General features: G+C 44.8%; 1 protein-coding gene across 4 annotated transcripts in view; it reads left to right on the plus strand.

The window, feature by feature from the left end:
* LOC137528086 (uncharacterized) overlaps positions 1-15,065 on the plus strand; it is a 131,685-nt gene that overhangs the window by 62,680 nt on the left and 53,940 nt on the right. For 2 of the 4 annotated variants that reach the window (XM_068249346.1, XM_068249347.1), the window contains exons 3-6: positions 331-645; positions 5,651-5,698; positions 10,952-11,022; positions 14,285-14,359. In XM_068249346.1, the coding sequence (XP_068105447.1) occupies positions 331-645; positions 5,651-5,698; positions 10,952-11,022; positions 14,285-14,359 (509 nt within the window). The remainder of the gene's footprint in view (positions 1-330; positions 646-5,650; positions 5,699-10,951; positions 11,023-14,284; positions 14,360-15,065) is intronic. The other 2 variants (XM_068249348.1, XM_068249349.1) reach the window with 2 other exon arrangements.

Below are 15,065 nucleotides of genomic sequence, written 5' to 3' on the forward strand. Positions count from 1 at the left end.
CAAATAAAGGAGAGAACATTAAAATTTGGTGTGTGTGCGTGTGCGCGCGCATACATTGGGCTGTAAGTGTTGTTATAATTGCAGAAAGTGACAGACACATTTATTTAATTAGATTTATTGATATTGTGCCATATCTTCCATATCTTCTTCTTACTATTAGAGACAATAGTAAGAACCATAAATAGTTGGTGCACAACTTTACCTGTTATTGGCTGTAACAGCTATGTATGTGTGATTTGATTTTTTTTTTTAACCCCAACTGGTGTACACAAAATTTCCTGTGATTCTGATTTTTTTTTTTTTGCACATTTAAATTGTAAAACTGTACAGTTTTGAAAATGTTGTTTTCAGCACGGCCAGAGGTGAAGGTATGGGGCCGTCAGCAGCCAGACGGGGTGACAAGACTTCAGTGTCTGGCGTACGGGTTTCACCCCAGACCTGTGGATGTGAAGTGGGTGAGGAATGGAGAGGACCATATTCCTTCAGATGAAGCCAGTCCCATCCTCCCCCATCCTGACGGCACCTATCAGACCAGAGTCAGCGTGGAAGTGCCAACAAGGGAGGGCGACACTTACTCCTGCCATGTGGAGCACAGCAGCCTGGAGGAGCCAATTACCATGGATTTAATAGCACTGGATTTTGGAGGTACAGTTGAACTTCAAAATCTAAATTTTCCGATAAAAGCATATTATTCAAATATTTGGGTGCATTAAGTGACCATAAGCTTCAACACTCCTTGCGGCTGTTAAAGATTACTGTATTTATAAGCTGCCTAATTTGAAATGACCAGTGTTGATGATGGAACCAAAATACATACTACCAACCACCCCTCTCCACAGTTTGTTTTGCTTGTTAAGGTGGCCACACACCATACAATTTTTTAAATATCTGTTCAATTTAAGAATGATTGTAACATTTCAAAAAAATATGACCAATGTACCACACACCTGTTACATTTTTCCCCAATTATGATAAAAAATGATTGGAAACTCTGAGAAAATTGCTAGGGTGTGTATATTAATAAGTTGACAATCTGACACACACCATACAGTCTTTAAAGAAATTGAACAAAAATATCTGGCAGTCCGGATAAATAAAAATCGAAAAAAACGGGAAATCCGATCGGATTTTTCAGTCGAATGAAAAAAAAGCTTACGATTTTTTCGGGAGATCCGATCGTTTTTATCGAATTGCCGTAAAATTGGATCATTTTATTGTATCGTGTGTGGCCACCTTTACATTCATCTGGACTCCTTTATGTCATTATTACACATCAATTTTACATTGATTTCCCTTCATATCAACTGTTATTTAATATGACTTTAGGAACAATTTCAGTAGTTTCCAATTTGATCTAACATGTCAGTTGAAATCTATAACAATTCATTAAAGCTAGATTGAGCACGGTGTCCATGGTCGGTGGCTGCACATGATGTCAGATGGGACCATCGTTTAGCTGTGGTTTGATAGATGGCAGTAGGGGTGATCAATAAGATGCATATAATTTCTTACTGCATTCAAATTTCATGTAAATATTATGCAGATTGAACTTAAAAGGTGGCACCCACACTCAACCCACCTTCACACACACACTTAACGAGAGTCTCTGAAGCGAGAATAAATATTACTTCAGACCTCATAGATAGCAGGGGCATGTGTGCGCCTGCTAAAACGCCGCTATCCCGCGGCTTAACGGGGGTCCCTTCACCCCCAAATCCCCCTCCGTGCAGCGGGGGCTCTCTTCCGCATAGAGGCAGGGCTAACCACTGCAGCCCTGCCTCACGCGCGTCTATCAGACGCGTACCTCCGCCTCTCCCCCGCCCCTCTCAGTCTTCCTTCACTGAGAGGGGCGGGGAGAGGCGGCGATGCGCGTCTGATAGACGCGCTGTGAGGCAGGGCTGCAGCCGTTAGCCCTGCCTCCAGGAGGAGCAAAATCTACGACCAAGTTGGTCGTAGATTGTGCAGGGGTGGGTTTGGGGGTGAAGGGAACCCCCGTTTAGCCGCAGGATAGCGGCGTTTTAGCAGGGGCACACATGCCCCTGCTAACTATGAGCTCTGAAGCAAGATTTATTTTCGCTTCAGAGTCTCTTTAACCACTTTACCCCCGCCCGTATGAATTTCTCCGTCCCTTTTTCCATCCTTTAACCCCCAGGGACGGAGAAATCCATACTTTCCGCGCTCCCGCCGCTGCCCGCGCTCCCGCTCGTAAACACGCCGCCGGACGCTCGTAAACACGCCGCCGCCCGCTCGCCCGGAGATCAATGAACGGGAAAATCCATTCCCGTTCGTTAATCTAAGCCCCGCAATGATCCGCTGCTCTCCGATGAGCAGCGCGATCATTGTGAAAAAAAAAACCACATTACCAGCCTCCTTGTACTTCCTCCAAGCCTCCGGAAGGACGCTTGGAGGTCGCATTAAACAAAAAGTTACTGTTGCCATCTTGTGGTCAAATAGTAAAACTACACCCATTTTTCACATACAAATCAATTACTTATACACAAAAAATTAACTCATTACCTCCCACACTCCCCAATTTTTTTTTTTTTGTAATTAAAAAAAAATTAAAAAATGTACAATTAAAAAAATACATAAATAGTTACCTTAGGGACTGAATATTTTAAATATTTATGTCAGGAGGGTACAACACTGTTACTTTATAAACTATGGGCTTGTAATTAGGTATAGACGCAAAACTGAAAAAAGTGCACCTTTATTTCCAAATAAAATATTGGCGCCAAACATTGTGATAGGGACATAATTTAAACGGTTTTATAACTGAGACAAAAGGGCAAATAAATTTCATTGGTTTTAATTACAGTAGCATGCATTATTTTAAAACTATAATGGCCGAAAACTGAAAAATAATTATTTTTTTCCCACATTTTTCCTATTTTCCCATTAAAACACATTTAGAATAAAATAATTCTTGGCATAATGTCCCACCTAAAGAAAGCCTAATTGGTGGCGGAAAAAACAAGATATAGTTCATTTCATTGTGATAAGTAATGATAAAGTTATAGACGAATGAATGGAAGGAACGCTGAAAGGTGAAAATTGCTCTGGTGCTCAGGGGGTAAAACCCCTCAGTGGTGAAGTGGTTAAACACAGTCATTGACAACAATCACACACATACACACACACACTTATTGACAACTACACACACTGCCACCACTATAACTAATGAGCATATTGAGCATATCCTGCACTCGGCAGAAAAATGTCATGTCCTATAATATGAAATATCAGAATGACACACGAAAGTGCGCCCCTCCATCCCTCCCACCTCAGCAGTCACACACTGATTGCTATTAGACTTAAGGTGGACATACACTTATAGATTTGCAGCAGATTTGACCATCAGATAGAACCCCAGGGTTCCCAAGACCTTAATCTCTAGTTATCTGGCTTGCAGTCACTGCCACGTATCCCCTTTTCTTTCTCTCTGCTTCAAACACAGTAGGGGAATAATAACTGAGTGAATTGTGCGCCCCCTCCTACACTGCGCCCTGAGGCTGGAGCCTCTATCACCTCTGCCTCGGCCCGGCCCTGTGAAATATTAATGCAGTACTTAACTGCAGTCATATATCATGCTCTAGATCAGTGGTTCCCAACCTTTTATGAGGTATCGCCCCTTAGGGGAAGACTACTCACCCCTGTCGCCTCCCTTCTCTTAGTACGGTATACCCTTACGCCAGGTGGTGGTGCCAGTGGAGGGGGTAGCGCTGTGACCTTGCCAGCTAAAAATAGCCGGTGACTCAACTACTTTGCGCCAATTCCCTTACCGGTGTAATGTCAGCTATTGCAGCCCCGCACGTTGTGCAGCCCCGCATGCACAGTAGGAGCCTGCGTCCCATTAAATTGTGCAGCCACGTAAAACGTCCTAAATATCTCCGCTTCTGCACCACGTACACTCCTGAAATTTTCAGGGGAGGGAGGGGACCCCCAGATCTAGCTCTGTGCCGAATTGCAGCCCCCGAGCCCCGCTGGTTCCCGAGACTGATTGCAGCAAACCTATCTCGGGAACTAGCGGGGCTCGGGGGCTGCAATTCGACACAGAGCTAGATCTGGGGGTCCCCTCCCTCCCCTGAAAATTTCGGGAGTGTACGTGGTGCGGAAGCGGAGATATTTCAGGTAAATAATATCTAACTTCCCACTGAGCATGCGCGATACTCAGTGAGGAAGGCTGCTTCCGGGCTGCAATATCTGACATTACACCAGCGCGTGACCAACGAGCCCTGAGGAATTACGCAACTCTATCATGCACACTTGCCTATTTTATACAGATCATATTTTTTGCCCATAATTTTCTTAAAAACGTGTGACACTGCGACACTTTATTTTTTCTGCCTTTTCATACTGATCGCCCCCCTGTCGCCCCCCACAAATTTACCGCCCCCTTAGAACCCAAATCGCCCCCAGGTTGGGAACCACTGCTCTAGACCCACCCCACCCTCCACGTTCCTTTTCTGCCATGCTAACGTTACATTCTTCAAGCCATCAATGTTCCATAAACAAAATCTGCAGTATACCTTACCTTAGTTTGTAATACATTTCCTTTTTATTCACAAAGAAATACATGGTGTATGGACACACAATCACCACACGCATTCTGTGTATCCCCAAATATCCTCTATACTTGAGAGATAGGGACCAGATTATTCGACCAAGAACACCAATGACCGTGCTAGAAGCACTCATGTCTGTGTACCCCAGCTATTCGGCAACATTTGACTATTCATCTGAGGAAGTGGGATATAACCTGTGAAACGTGTCGTCCTTATTTTTGTGCAATAAAACTGAGGTTGTCCAATAAGTGATAGCTGTATATCTTCAAGAGAGGTAAGCCAACATTACATCTTTTTAAAATGTGTTTCATTAGTAGTTATCATCTCCTTCATACATTACCAACTTCCATATCACCCACATTCTTTGCCATCCCACCTATTGGTTGCAGCCTCCAGTGTCTGGCTTTGCCACTCTCTGCTTCAGCAAACCTCTGACCTGCATGATGTTCAACAGTTACCTAATTGCTATTAACCACTTCACCGCCCTGGTAATTTTCACAGTTCAGCTCAGCTGTGATTACTTTGGCAATAACTTTATCAATAATTATCACAACTAAATGATCCATATATTGTTTTTTTCTCAGGACAAATAAGGCTTTTTGTGGCTAATATTTGTAATTAGTAATTACCTTATTTTCTATGCATTTTAAAAGGAAAATAAGGAAAAAGTGAAAAAATACATAATTTATCCACATTCATACATAATAAATGTAACAGTTCTATTGTACATTAAACCCACACAATATATTTGTCTATCCCTCCTGTTTATTTAAAAAGTTTATTTGTTTTGATAATGTATTAGATGCAACAATTGAGTAATGTATACTGTCTGCTCCTGGAATGTGTATTTTACACTTGTTTACTAGTTAACGCTGCCATTGAATTCCCTGGGAGGAGGAGAGGGGTTTGCTGTCATTATTTTACAACTCTGTAGTGATTTTATCATGGCAGAGATAAGTAAACAGTGTTATCTAAGATTTTGTAGGAAGGAGAGTGCAGAGACTTATTTTAACGTCATAGGGACAGCCAGTGGTTAATGTACACATTCTGTCATTTCTGACCATTATTTTTCTGGTTTATTGCAGTGCCAAAATATATGCAAGTCTACACGAGAGGCTCCACATTTAAAGCAGGTATTATCATCTTTCTGGAGCATGTAGTACTCTAGCCATGCATGGTGTTTGAGGGACAGCACTTTAGTGCTCATTAAAGGGGTTTTATTTTAAACAAATTAGGCTTGATTCACAAAGCCGTGATAACTCTTATCCCGGTCGCGCTAGCGTTATAGCGCATGTAACGTTATTTGCACGCAAACTTGAATTTTCACGCAAAATCGGGGCCATTTTCTTGTGAAAATGCAAATTTTCGCTCCAAAATGGCCACAATTTCATGCGCAAATGCGAATTTTCGTGTGAAATCGCAGCCATTTTGGTGGAAAAATTAGCGGTTTCACGAGAAAATTGGCCCAGTTTTGCGTGAAAATTCACGTTTGCGTGCAAATAACATTACATGCGCTATAACGCTAGCGCGACCAGGATAAGCGTTATCACTACTTTGTGAATCAAGCCCTACTTGTTAAAAACTGTTACACGTGTTATAGCGCGCACAAAACGCTTGCGCGACTGTGATGAGACATCACGGCTTTGAGAATCAAGCCCATTGTCTGGTGAGATAGGCCCATACGCAATTAACTTTATCACCTACCGGTAAGTCATCTCCTACGAGATCATTTTCATCTTCCCTTTAAACTAACTTTTCAGCATTTAACAAATGAAAAAGTACTACCAAATATATTTTGCCCATTTCCTTGCTTGCTGGTAGCTTAAAAGGCATTTTATGACAAGTTGTGAAAGTATGACCTAGGAGAAAACTCAGGTGAAAAAGTGAATTGCATATGGCACATGATATTTTAATGTTGTTCAATGAACACGTCTTGATATTTGCATTTAGTACTTTAGCATTCCATGATACTGTACTGGAAACAATATATGACTTGTTTCTTAGCTATTAATGTTTAATTTCTTAGCTATACTACACATACAAATCATTATATCACAAGTTTTTTTCCGATTCAGTGTCACTTTAAGTCTCAGTGTGTACTCTATGGGGATAAAGCCATGGCGGTGCTCCTGCAGTCCATTCACAGCTGCTGATAAGAATTAAACACTTTGATTTGGCTAAACAAACACAGAACACACAGCAGTGAATTTCTTAAACAACTGTATGTGGAATAAAGACTTAATAGGGTTGATTCACTAAACCGTGATAATGCCTAGCACGGCCGTTAACACGCCTTATCAGAGATAACACGTCTTACCAAAGTTAACATGCTTTATCAAAGTTAACATGGCTTATCAGAGTAGCATAGTGAGCACTACGAACTATGCCTGCTAATTGGCAATGACGAGAGCTCCACTCGTCCTGCCCTGAGCCCGTGCCGCTCAATATGCTACTCTGATAAGGCGTGTTAACTTTGTTAAGGCGTGTTAACTGTTCCTGAAGCCGCCACACTCTCCCTGAGTTTTTACCACATTATGGGTGTCAGGTCTGAGCATTCCTAGATGGACAGTTTCCTGGAAAGAGGATTGGTCGTCGTGGGCCAGTTGAATTGCCCCCAAGGTCTCCCAATCTGACCCCCTTAGACTTTTATCTTTGGGGTCATCTGAAGGCAATTGTCTATGCTGTGAAGATACGAGATGTGCAGCACCTGAAACTATGGATACTGGAAGCCTGTGCTAGCATTTCTCCAGTGTTGCTATCAGTGTGTGAAGAGTGGGAGAAGAGGGTAGCATTGACAATCCAACACAATGGGCAGCACATTGAACACATTTTATAAGTGGTCAGAAACTTGTAAATAACTCATGAAAGAATAAAGTTAAAACCAAGCACACCATTGTTTTTCTTGTGAAATTCCCAATAATTTTGATGTGTCACATGACCCTCTTCCTATTGAAAAAACAAAAGTTGGATTCAAAATGGCCGACTTCAAAATAGCCGACATGGTCACCACCCATCTTGAAAAGTTTCCCCCCCTCACATACACTAATGTGCCACAAACAGGAAGTTAATATCAATAACCATTCCCATTTTATTAAGGTGTATCCATATAAATGGCCGATCCTGTATATTAAAGGCTCTCTACTGAGAGAATGGAACAGCAAAAAAATGTTAGTTTTGCCAAAAGATATGCATTGAGCTTTCTGTGGAGTATTTATAGATTGGGAGTTTGGATGTATCACAATTCCAGGGGCAACCTGCAAATCATGTGATCATGGGACCATAAAATGCAATAGCTTGGAATAGTGCAGGGGCATATGTTTTCCTCAAATTCAAAAGGGTCACATATGTCCAGGTTAACAGGAGGGGCTTCGAGCTGATATATCGCCAAAAGCTTAAGAATTATTAAGTGATCCATAGGAGACACAGGAGTTGACAAAAACCTAAGTTCCACCTTCCAGAGTAGATCATTGTCAGTAGTTATTTGTCAGTTCAACTGATCCAATCCCCTACATTTTGAGGTTTCTGAAAAGGTGATTTGCTCTCCCTTCCACTATACAGTGCATGGCTGGGAAAATCCGTTTTTTTCCCCTTGGGGACAATGAGCAGCGGCAGCACACTCAGGAGGAAGTAATCTAGCCCACCATGGATTTTAATCAACAGGTTTTTCCCAATTCAGGGGTACCTTAAGACAGAGCTGAGGCATCAAAGCAATTTTTCGGTACCAGGAGTCGGTTACATAAACTGAGGAGTCAGAGTCTGATTATTTTTGTACCGACTCCACAGCCCTAGAACTTGAGATGGTTCACTAGCTCGCATTTATACTTACCTTGGACTTCCTCCAGCATCATGGCCTTCCTCGCCATCCTCTTCGTCTCCTCCATAATGGCATTACAACTCCCAGTAATCCGGTCAGTCGCCGCCATTTGTCGGCTTCTGCGCATGCTAGGCTTGGCCACAGTAGCACCCGTCATCGCGGTCCCGTCCCCTGGAGCATTCTACTGAGCAGGCGCAGAATGCGCCGGGGAACGGTAGAGCGGTGGGTGTGCGGGCGGCCAGAGCATTGCGCAGAGGCCAATGGCTGGCGGAGACTGACTGGATTACTGGGAGATGTAGCGCCAGGACGCAGGTGCCAAAGAGGACGGCGAGGAAGGCCATGGTGCTCAAGGGGCTGGAGGAATCCCCAGGTAAGTATAAATACGGGCCAGTGTACCATTTCTGGTACACTTTAAGCGCACAGTCACATAGTGATATTTTATCTGCGTATCATCAGAATATCAGTAGGTTCTGTCAGGAGCAGTGATTTTTTTTTTTAACTTAAGTCTTTTGAACTATAGTGGCTCATTTCTGAATTCTAGAATCCTATGTACTGATCCATTGCGCTAACTAGCACAGTGCATTATGGGAAAGAATTATGCAGTCTTGTGTGGGCATCTTTCAGCATTCTAATGTGGATTAATCTGCACTTTGCAAAATCTTCCCCACCACCACCTTCTCCTTCTGTGACGGATTGCATTTGTTTGAGGCCACACAGACAGATTATAATGATCGATCTGTTTGGCAGACTCATAGGGCTGGTGCACACCGAGCGGGTTTTTCTGCGTTTTTGCAGCCGCTTGCGGCTGCGGATACGGTTGGTCAAAGCATCTCAATGGGCTGGTTCACACCAGAGCGGGAGGCGTTTTGCTGAAACGCATACTCCCGGGGTGAGGCATTTTATGGATTGCCTCCAATGTAAAGTATAGGAAAAACGCAAACCGCTCTGAAAAACGGCAGTTCAGAGCGGTTTTGCAGGCGTTTTTGTTACAGAAGCTGTTCAGTAAAAGCTTTACTGTAACAATATCAGAAATCTACTACACCAAAAACGCTTCACAAAACCGCAAAATGCTAGGTGACACGCTACAGAAAAAGAAGAAAAAGCGGTTCAAAATCTGCTAGCATTTTGCAGATCTGCTAGCGGGTTTTGGTGTGCACCAGGCCATAGTCCAGTCATTGCTACTTTATCATTATCAAAAGCATGTGTGCTAACTCAGTTCGAGTGAGGCTGTCTGCAATTGGTCCTTTCCTCCTCCAGGCAATCCATCACAGGAGGAGGTTTATTCTGATATGCAGAGGTACTTAGATGGTTGCAGAATAAGGATTAAAGAGAACCAGAGACAAAGCACCCTCATGTATTTTATTACATTTATCAGTGGGAACATGACAGTAAACACCTACCCTGCTTTTAGTTTTATTCTTTTCAGTCTAATCTATCTGTTATCAACTGTGATAAGACTATTCAGTCGAGGTTTGACCTGGAATCATTATAGCTGAGTCACTCTTCTGTGGAGTCTTTTCAAGCCCAAGCCTGCCCCCTCCTGGCTCAGATTTCCTACTCAGAGCTGTTGACATGGGAGGGGCTGCTGCTGCCGAGAAAGAAGCTCTGACACACACAGTGTATCTGTGTGCAGTGTGCAGCCTGTCATTATCTACTGTATGCAGTTTCATTTCTATGAGAGACACTTCCTACAGGTAGCCACACAGCATACCAGAATAATAGTTGAAAGCAGACAGATGAAAGGCTGCAGCAGCCCTGCTTGTCTATAGTCTCAGAGGCTAGACAGCACATCCAGAACACCTCATAACCTGGAAGCAGAAGTGATATGAGCCGGCGGCCATGTTGGATATTTCCTGGAGCAATAATGGATAAAAAAGCACTCAAAAAGGCACACCAGAGCGGCGAAATTATCAGGTAGAACATTTATTCTTTACAAGCTATCAACTGATATGTTTATTTTGTGTGATTATTTCATCTCTGGTTCCCTTTAAAAAATGTCCTTTATATTTATGTTTGGAGGCCTTAATATATCCTTTGTATTTGTGTTTAGAGAAGAGTGTTAAGTGATCCAGCAAAAGATGATTGGATTTTTGTAAGAATGTAATAAATTGCTCCACCCTGAATTTGTTAAAGCACACCTGAAGTGTAATAAACTGATATCAACAATTTTATCTTTAGTCCTTTTCCTAAATAGATCTTTCCTATACCAATAACAAGAAAGAGGCAGCACACCACTGGCTGCAAAATATGCTTTGTGTTGTGGAACAGATACACTGCATGCTTCATAACATTACCTCTTTCTTGGTTTTGGTAATCAATAAAAGTTACCATGTTCTGACTTCTGTCCAATCGCACAGTATCATTTAGGTTCCTGGTTTCTTAACCCTGATAGTAAGAAAGAAAAAAAAAAGAACAGCCTAGTTCTATGTAGGCATGGGACATGTTTTTGCTTGTCAGAGAAGTCTGTTGCCATCTGGGAGAGCGCAGGCTTGTGTCTGAGTAGCACTTTCTTTATTTACATTTTACATCAAATTACTATCCTTCTATTATGTGTTGCTTTTTCTTTTCCTAGGAAACAGGACTCACATCCTTCCAGCAGCTGCACTGTTGCCAGTTCTTGCAATCTTTGTGGTGTACTTCTTTGTGAGTAAATTACTCTGTTATACTTACCATTAGAGATGGCCCAAACTATTCGCTGGCGAACAGTTTTCTGCGAACTTCCGCTGTTTGAATTTGTGGCGAACAGCGAAAATTTGGTGTGTTTGACCCGCCCTCTTTACATCATCATTGAGCTAAACTTTGACCCCTTACCTCACAGTCAGCAGCAGACACATGACAGCCAATCAGCTAGCACACCCTCCTGGACCCCCCACCCATCTATTAAAAAGCAGTTGTGTTGGCCATATAGGGTTCATTCTCTGCTGGCTGCTGACTGTTCATGAGAACAGGGACAGACTTGCTGCAGATAAATAGGGAAAGCATTAGCTAGGCCTGTGTTCTTGTTCCTCACTTGCTACTTGCTGTGAAAGCACTTCAATCAGCCCTTAAAATAACAATTCCATCACTTTTGTGGCCAGAAACAGTCTTTTTAGTTTTTAAAATTTGCCTGCCCATTGAAGTCTATGACGGTTTGCCTGTTCACGAACATTTGCTGAAGTTCGCGTTCGCTGTTCACGAACAGAAATTTTGATGTTCTCGACATCTGTACTTACCATAAGGAAAAATTGTGAGTCATACTATATTTTAGTTGACCCTGGATGGGCAAAATCAAGGGCCTCTTCCTTTGAAGTCAACCTGAGGAGACACCTGAGGAGAACCTTGGATATAAAAAGCAATACCTTAGAAGAGGGAAGCCTCTGGATCCTATAGAGTGTTCCCATGCCCTACCCCGTTGCTAAGCACAAATTCTCCTGAAGATTACTGGCAAGGACTTGTTGGTAGAACCATTAGGCGCGAGCGCTGCCGTACTGCGTCTGCACAAGTATGTTCCTCACCCACGCATGCTCAAGCATATGTAAAGGGAAATAAATATGGCAGCACGCTACAGGGTCTAACTGAAGTCTGACCAGATTAGCTACATGCTTTTTTAAGGTGTGTAATTCAGATTCTACTGATGCCAAAGACCTTAGCAGCACAGCCAGGCAACTGGTATTGTTTAAAGAGATGTAGTACATATGAGGCGGTCCGTGCACTGCGTCTTTAAATCACATTTATTATCCAAGGTTATCACCAGCAGACATTGACATTGTATACGTGTTCACAACGTGCATGAAGCGGAACAATCTGACCTGTGTCCAAGACGGATGCGGGGGTGTGACCAGGGGATGAGAGGACGGCACAACAGCCGTTTCACGCCGGTGTGGCGCTTGCTCACGTGCGTGTGTCCTTGGCCCAAGGACACACGCACGTGAGCAAGCGCCACACCGGCGTGAAACGGCTGTTGTGCCGTCCTCTCATCCCCTGGTCACACCCCCGCATCCGTCTTGGACACAGGTCAGATTGTTCCGCTTCATGCACGTTGTGAACACGTATACAATGTCAATGTCTGCTGGTGATAACCTTGGATAATAAATGTGATTTAAAGACGCAGTGCACGGACCGCCTCATATGTACTACATATCTTCAGTTGCCCACGTTGGCCCGGATGCACGCCTCTACACATATTGCTGAGCAGTGAAGCTTAATAGACGGAGTTACTTTTTAAAAGGTGCAGGGACCAATTTCCACCCCCACTACTGAGTGCCAGGCACATCTACTTCTGTTGTGTACGTTATTGTTTAAAGAGAACCCGAGGCGGGGTTCTGAGAATAAAATCCCCATACCGAGGCTGGGTCTGTCTATAGAGCCCAGCCTCTGTTGCTATATAGATCGCTCCTAAGCCCCCCTGCGCTCTGCAATACCCCATAAAACACAGTCGCGCTGCTGACACGCAGCTTGTCAGAGCGCGCTGTGTTTACCTATCCTCTGTCAGTCTTGCCGCTCCCCGCCTCCTGCATCGCTCCGGTCCCTGCCCACATCCCTTCCCTCGCAGCTGATTGGAGGGAAAGGACGCGGGCGGGGACCGGAGCGACGCAGGAGGCGGGGTGCGGCAAGACTGACAGAGGAGAGGTAAACACAGCCGCACAGCGCGGCTGTGAGTTATGGGGTATTACAGAGCGCAGGGGGGGCTTAGGAGCAGTGCAGCTTCTAGGCTAAAATGCACCCAGGGCGAGGGTGTAAAAATTGCGCCCCCCTCCCGAAGCAAGGTATGGGTGCCCGCAGAGTAGGTTAGCCAGGTCTAGTTGCACTCAGTATAGATTCCCCCAGAATAGGTACCCCAGTATAGGTAGCCAGCTATAGGTCCCCCCAGTATAGGTAGCCAGGCATAGGTGAGCCAGTATAGTTGCCCCCGCTATAGGTTAGCCAGGTAGGTGCCTCCAGTATAGGTAGCCAGTATAGTTGCCCACAGTATAGGTTAGATAGGCAGGCGTCCCCGGTAGATAGTTAGGTGCCCCCAGTACAGGTTAGCTAGGTGGGTGCCGCTAATATAGGTAGCCAGAATAGTTGCCCCCAGCATAGGTTAGATAGGTAGGTGCCCCCAGTATAGGTTAGATAGGTAGGTGCCCCCCAGGACAGGTTAGATAGGTAGCTGCCCCAGTATAGGTTACGTAGGTGCCCCCCATGATGGAGGGGGGAGCCGCAGCCGCGGGGAGGGCAGCCCGACCTCTACCTCCCTTCCTCTCCCCGGGCCGCCCTCCATGCTCCCCCCTCGGACTGCAGAGCAATGCGCAGGGAAGAGCTGTGCATAACTACTCACCTCGCTGGCTCCAAGCGCTGCTCTCTCGCCGCCAGTCTCATCTCTCCATACACGCTGATACACACACACGCTGCTTCCTGTTTAGCAGCATGTGTGTGTATCAGCGTGTAGGCAGAGAGGAGACTGGCGGAGAGAGAGCAGCGCTTGGAGCCAGCGAGGTGAGTAGTTATGCACAGCGCTTCCCTGCGTATTACTCTGCAGTCCGAGGATGGATCGCACGGAGGGCGGCCCGGGGAGAGGAAGGGAGGGAGAGGTCGGGCTGCCCTCCCCGCGGCTGTGGCTCCCCCCTCCATCACAGCGCCCCCTCCCAGCAGCGCCCCGGGCAGCGGCACGCCCCGCAAGGCCGTAGAAACGGCCATGCTTAGGAGCGATCTATATAGCAACAGAGGCTGGGCTCTATAGACAGACCCAGCCTCTGTATGGGGATTTCATTCCCAGAACCCCGCCTCGGGTTCTCTTTAAGAAAATAAATTTGACAGCCTCCATATCCCTCTTACTTCTGGTGTATTTTAACTCTTCCTGTTCTAGAAAACAGAATGGGACTTCAGACAATTTCTTACTAGTGTTTGTTCTACATGTACCCATGTTTATCTCATCATTCCACTCCAGGTACGCTTCAAGAATGTAAATAGGAATGAAAAGAAATCTATTTCCATTGTTTCTGAAAATAGTGAGTGCGTGAAGGTAAGTTACTACAAAGGACTATGGAGTTTATGTACTGCGGCTGGTGAAAATACATTTTTAGGCCTCATTCACACCTAAAATTGGAAAAACAAATGCAAGTTTTACGTTTTTGTGCGTTTTTCCCCCCTCCCGTCGCTGCACTGCACGCTGCATTTCTGGTAAAAGCGCTTTTCTAAGAGCTTTACCAGAGCGGTTCTGTAATTCACTCCCTGACGTAAGTCAGGAAGTGAACACTTTGACCCCGGAAAAGAATAACTACAATGTATTTATTCTAAAAACGCGAACGCAATCACCGCATAAGGCGGTTTTGTGAGCATTTAGCGTTTTTCCTATACCTTCCATTACAGTAAAAATGCCCCCAAAATGGTACAGGCACCGCTGTGCTAAACGCACAGTGTCAGGAACCGGCCCGCGGCACGCCTGCGTATACGGTTCCCGACTGCGAGTTTGACCAGACTGAGAGGGGAATCAGCCTTAGTCAAGCTAAAACAAGGCTGGGACCCCTCAGAACACCTCTCACTGCCACCACTAGCGGTTCGCTAGACACTTCCACTCTGCTGTCGAGTCCTCAGCGCGCACTCAGCGTTTTCGTATTTGGGTCAGCTTTGCGCTTAGGCCAAATACGGGAACGCCACGCACCCACACACACAGTTGCAATCTTACACTGTCGTGAAGCAAAGACCCACTAACAGTCGTTCCGAACGAT

This window comes from Hyperolius riggenbachi, chromosome 8, assembly GCF_040937935.1.
Source record: "Hyperolius riggenbachi isolate aHypRig1 chromosome 8, aHypRig1.pri, whole genome shotgun sequence".
In the NCBI taxonomy this organism is placed as follows: domain Eukaryota; kingdom Metazoa; phylum Chordata; class Amphibia; order Anura; family Hyperoliidae; genus Hyperolius; species Hyperolius riggenbachi.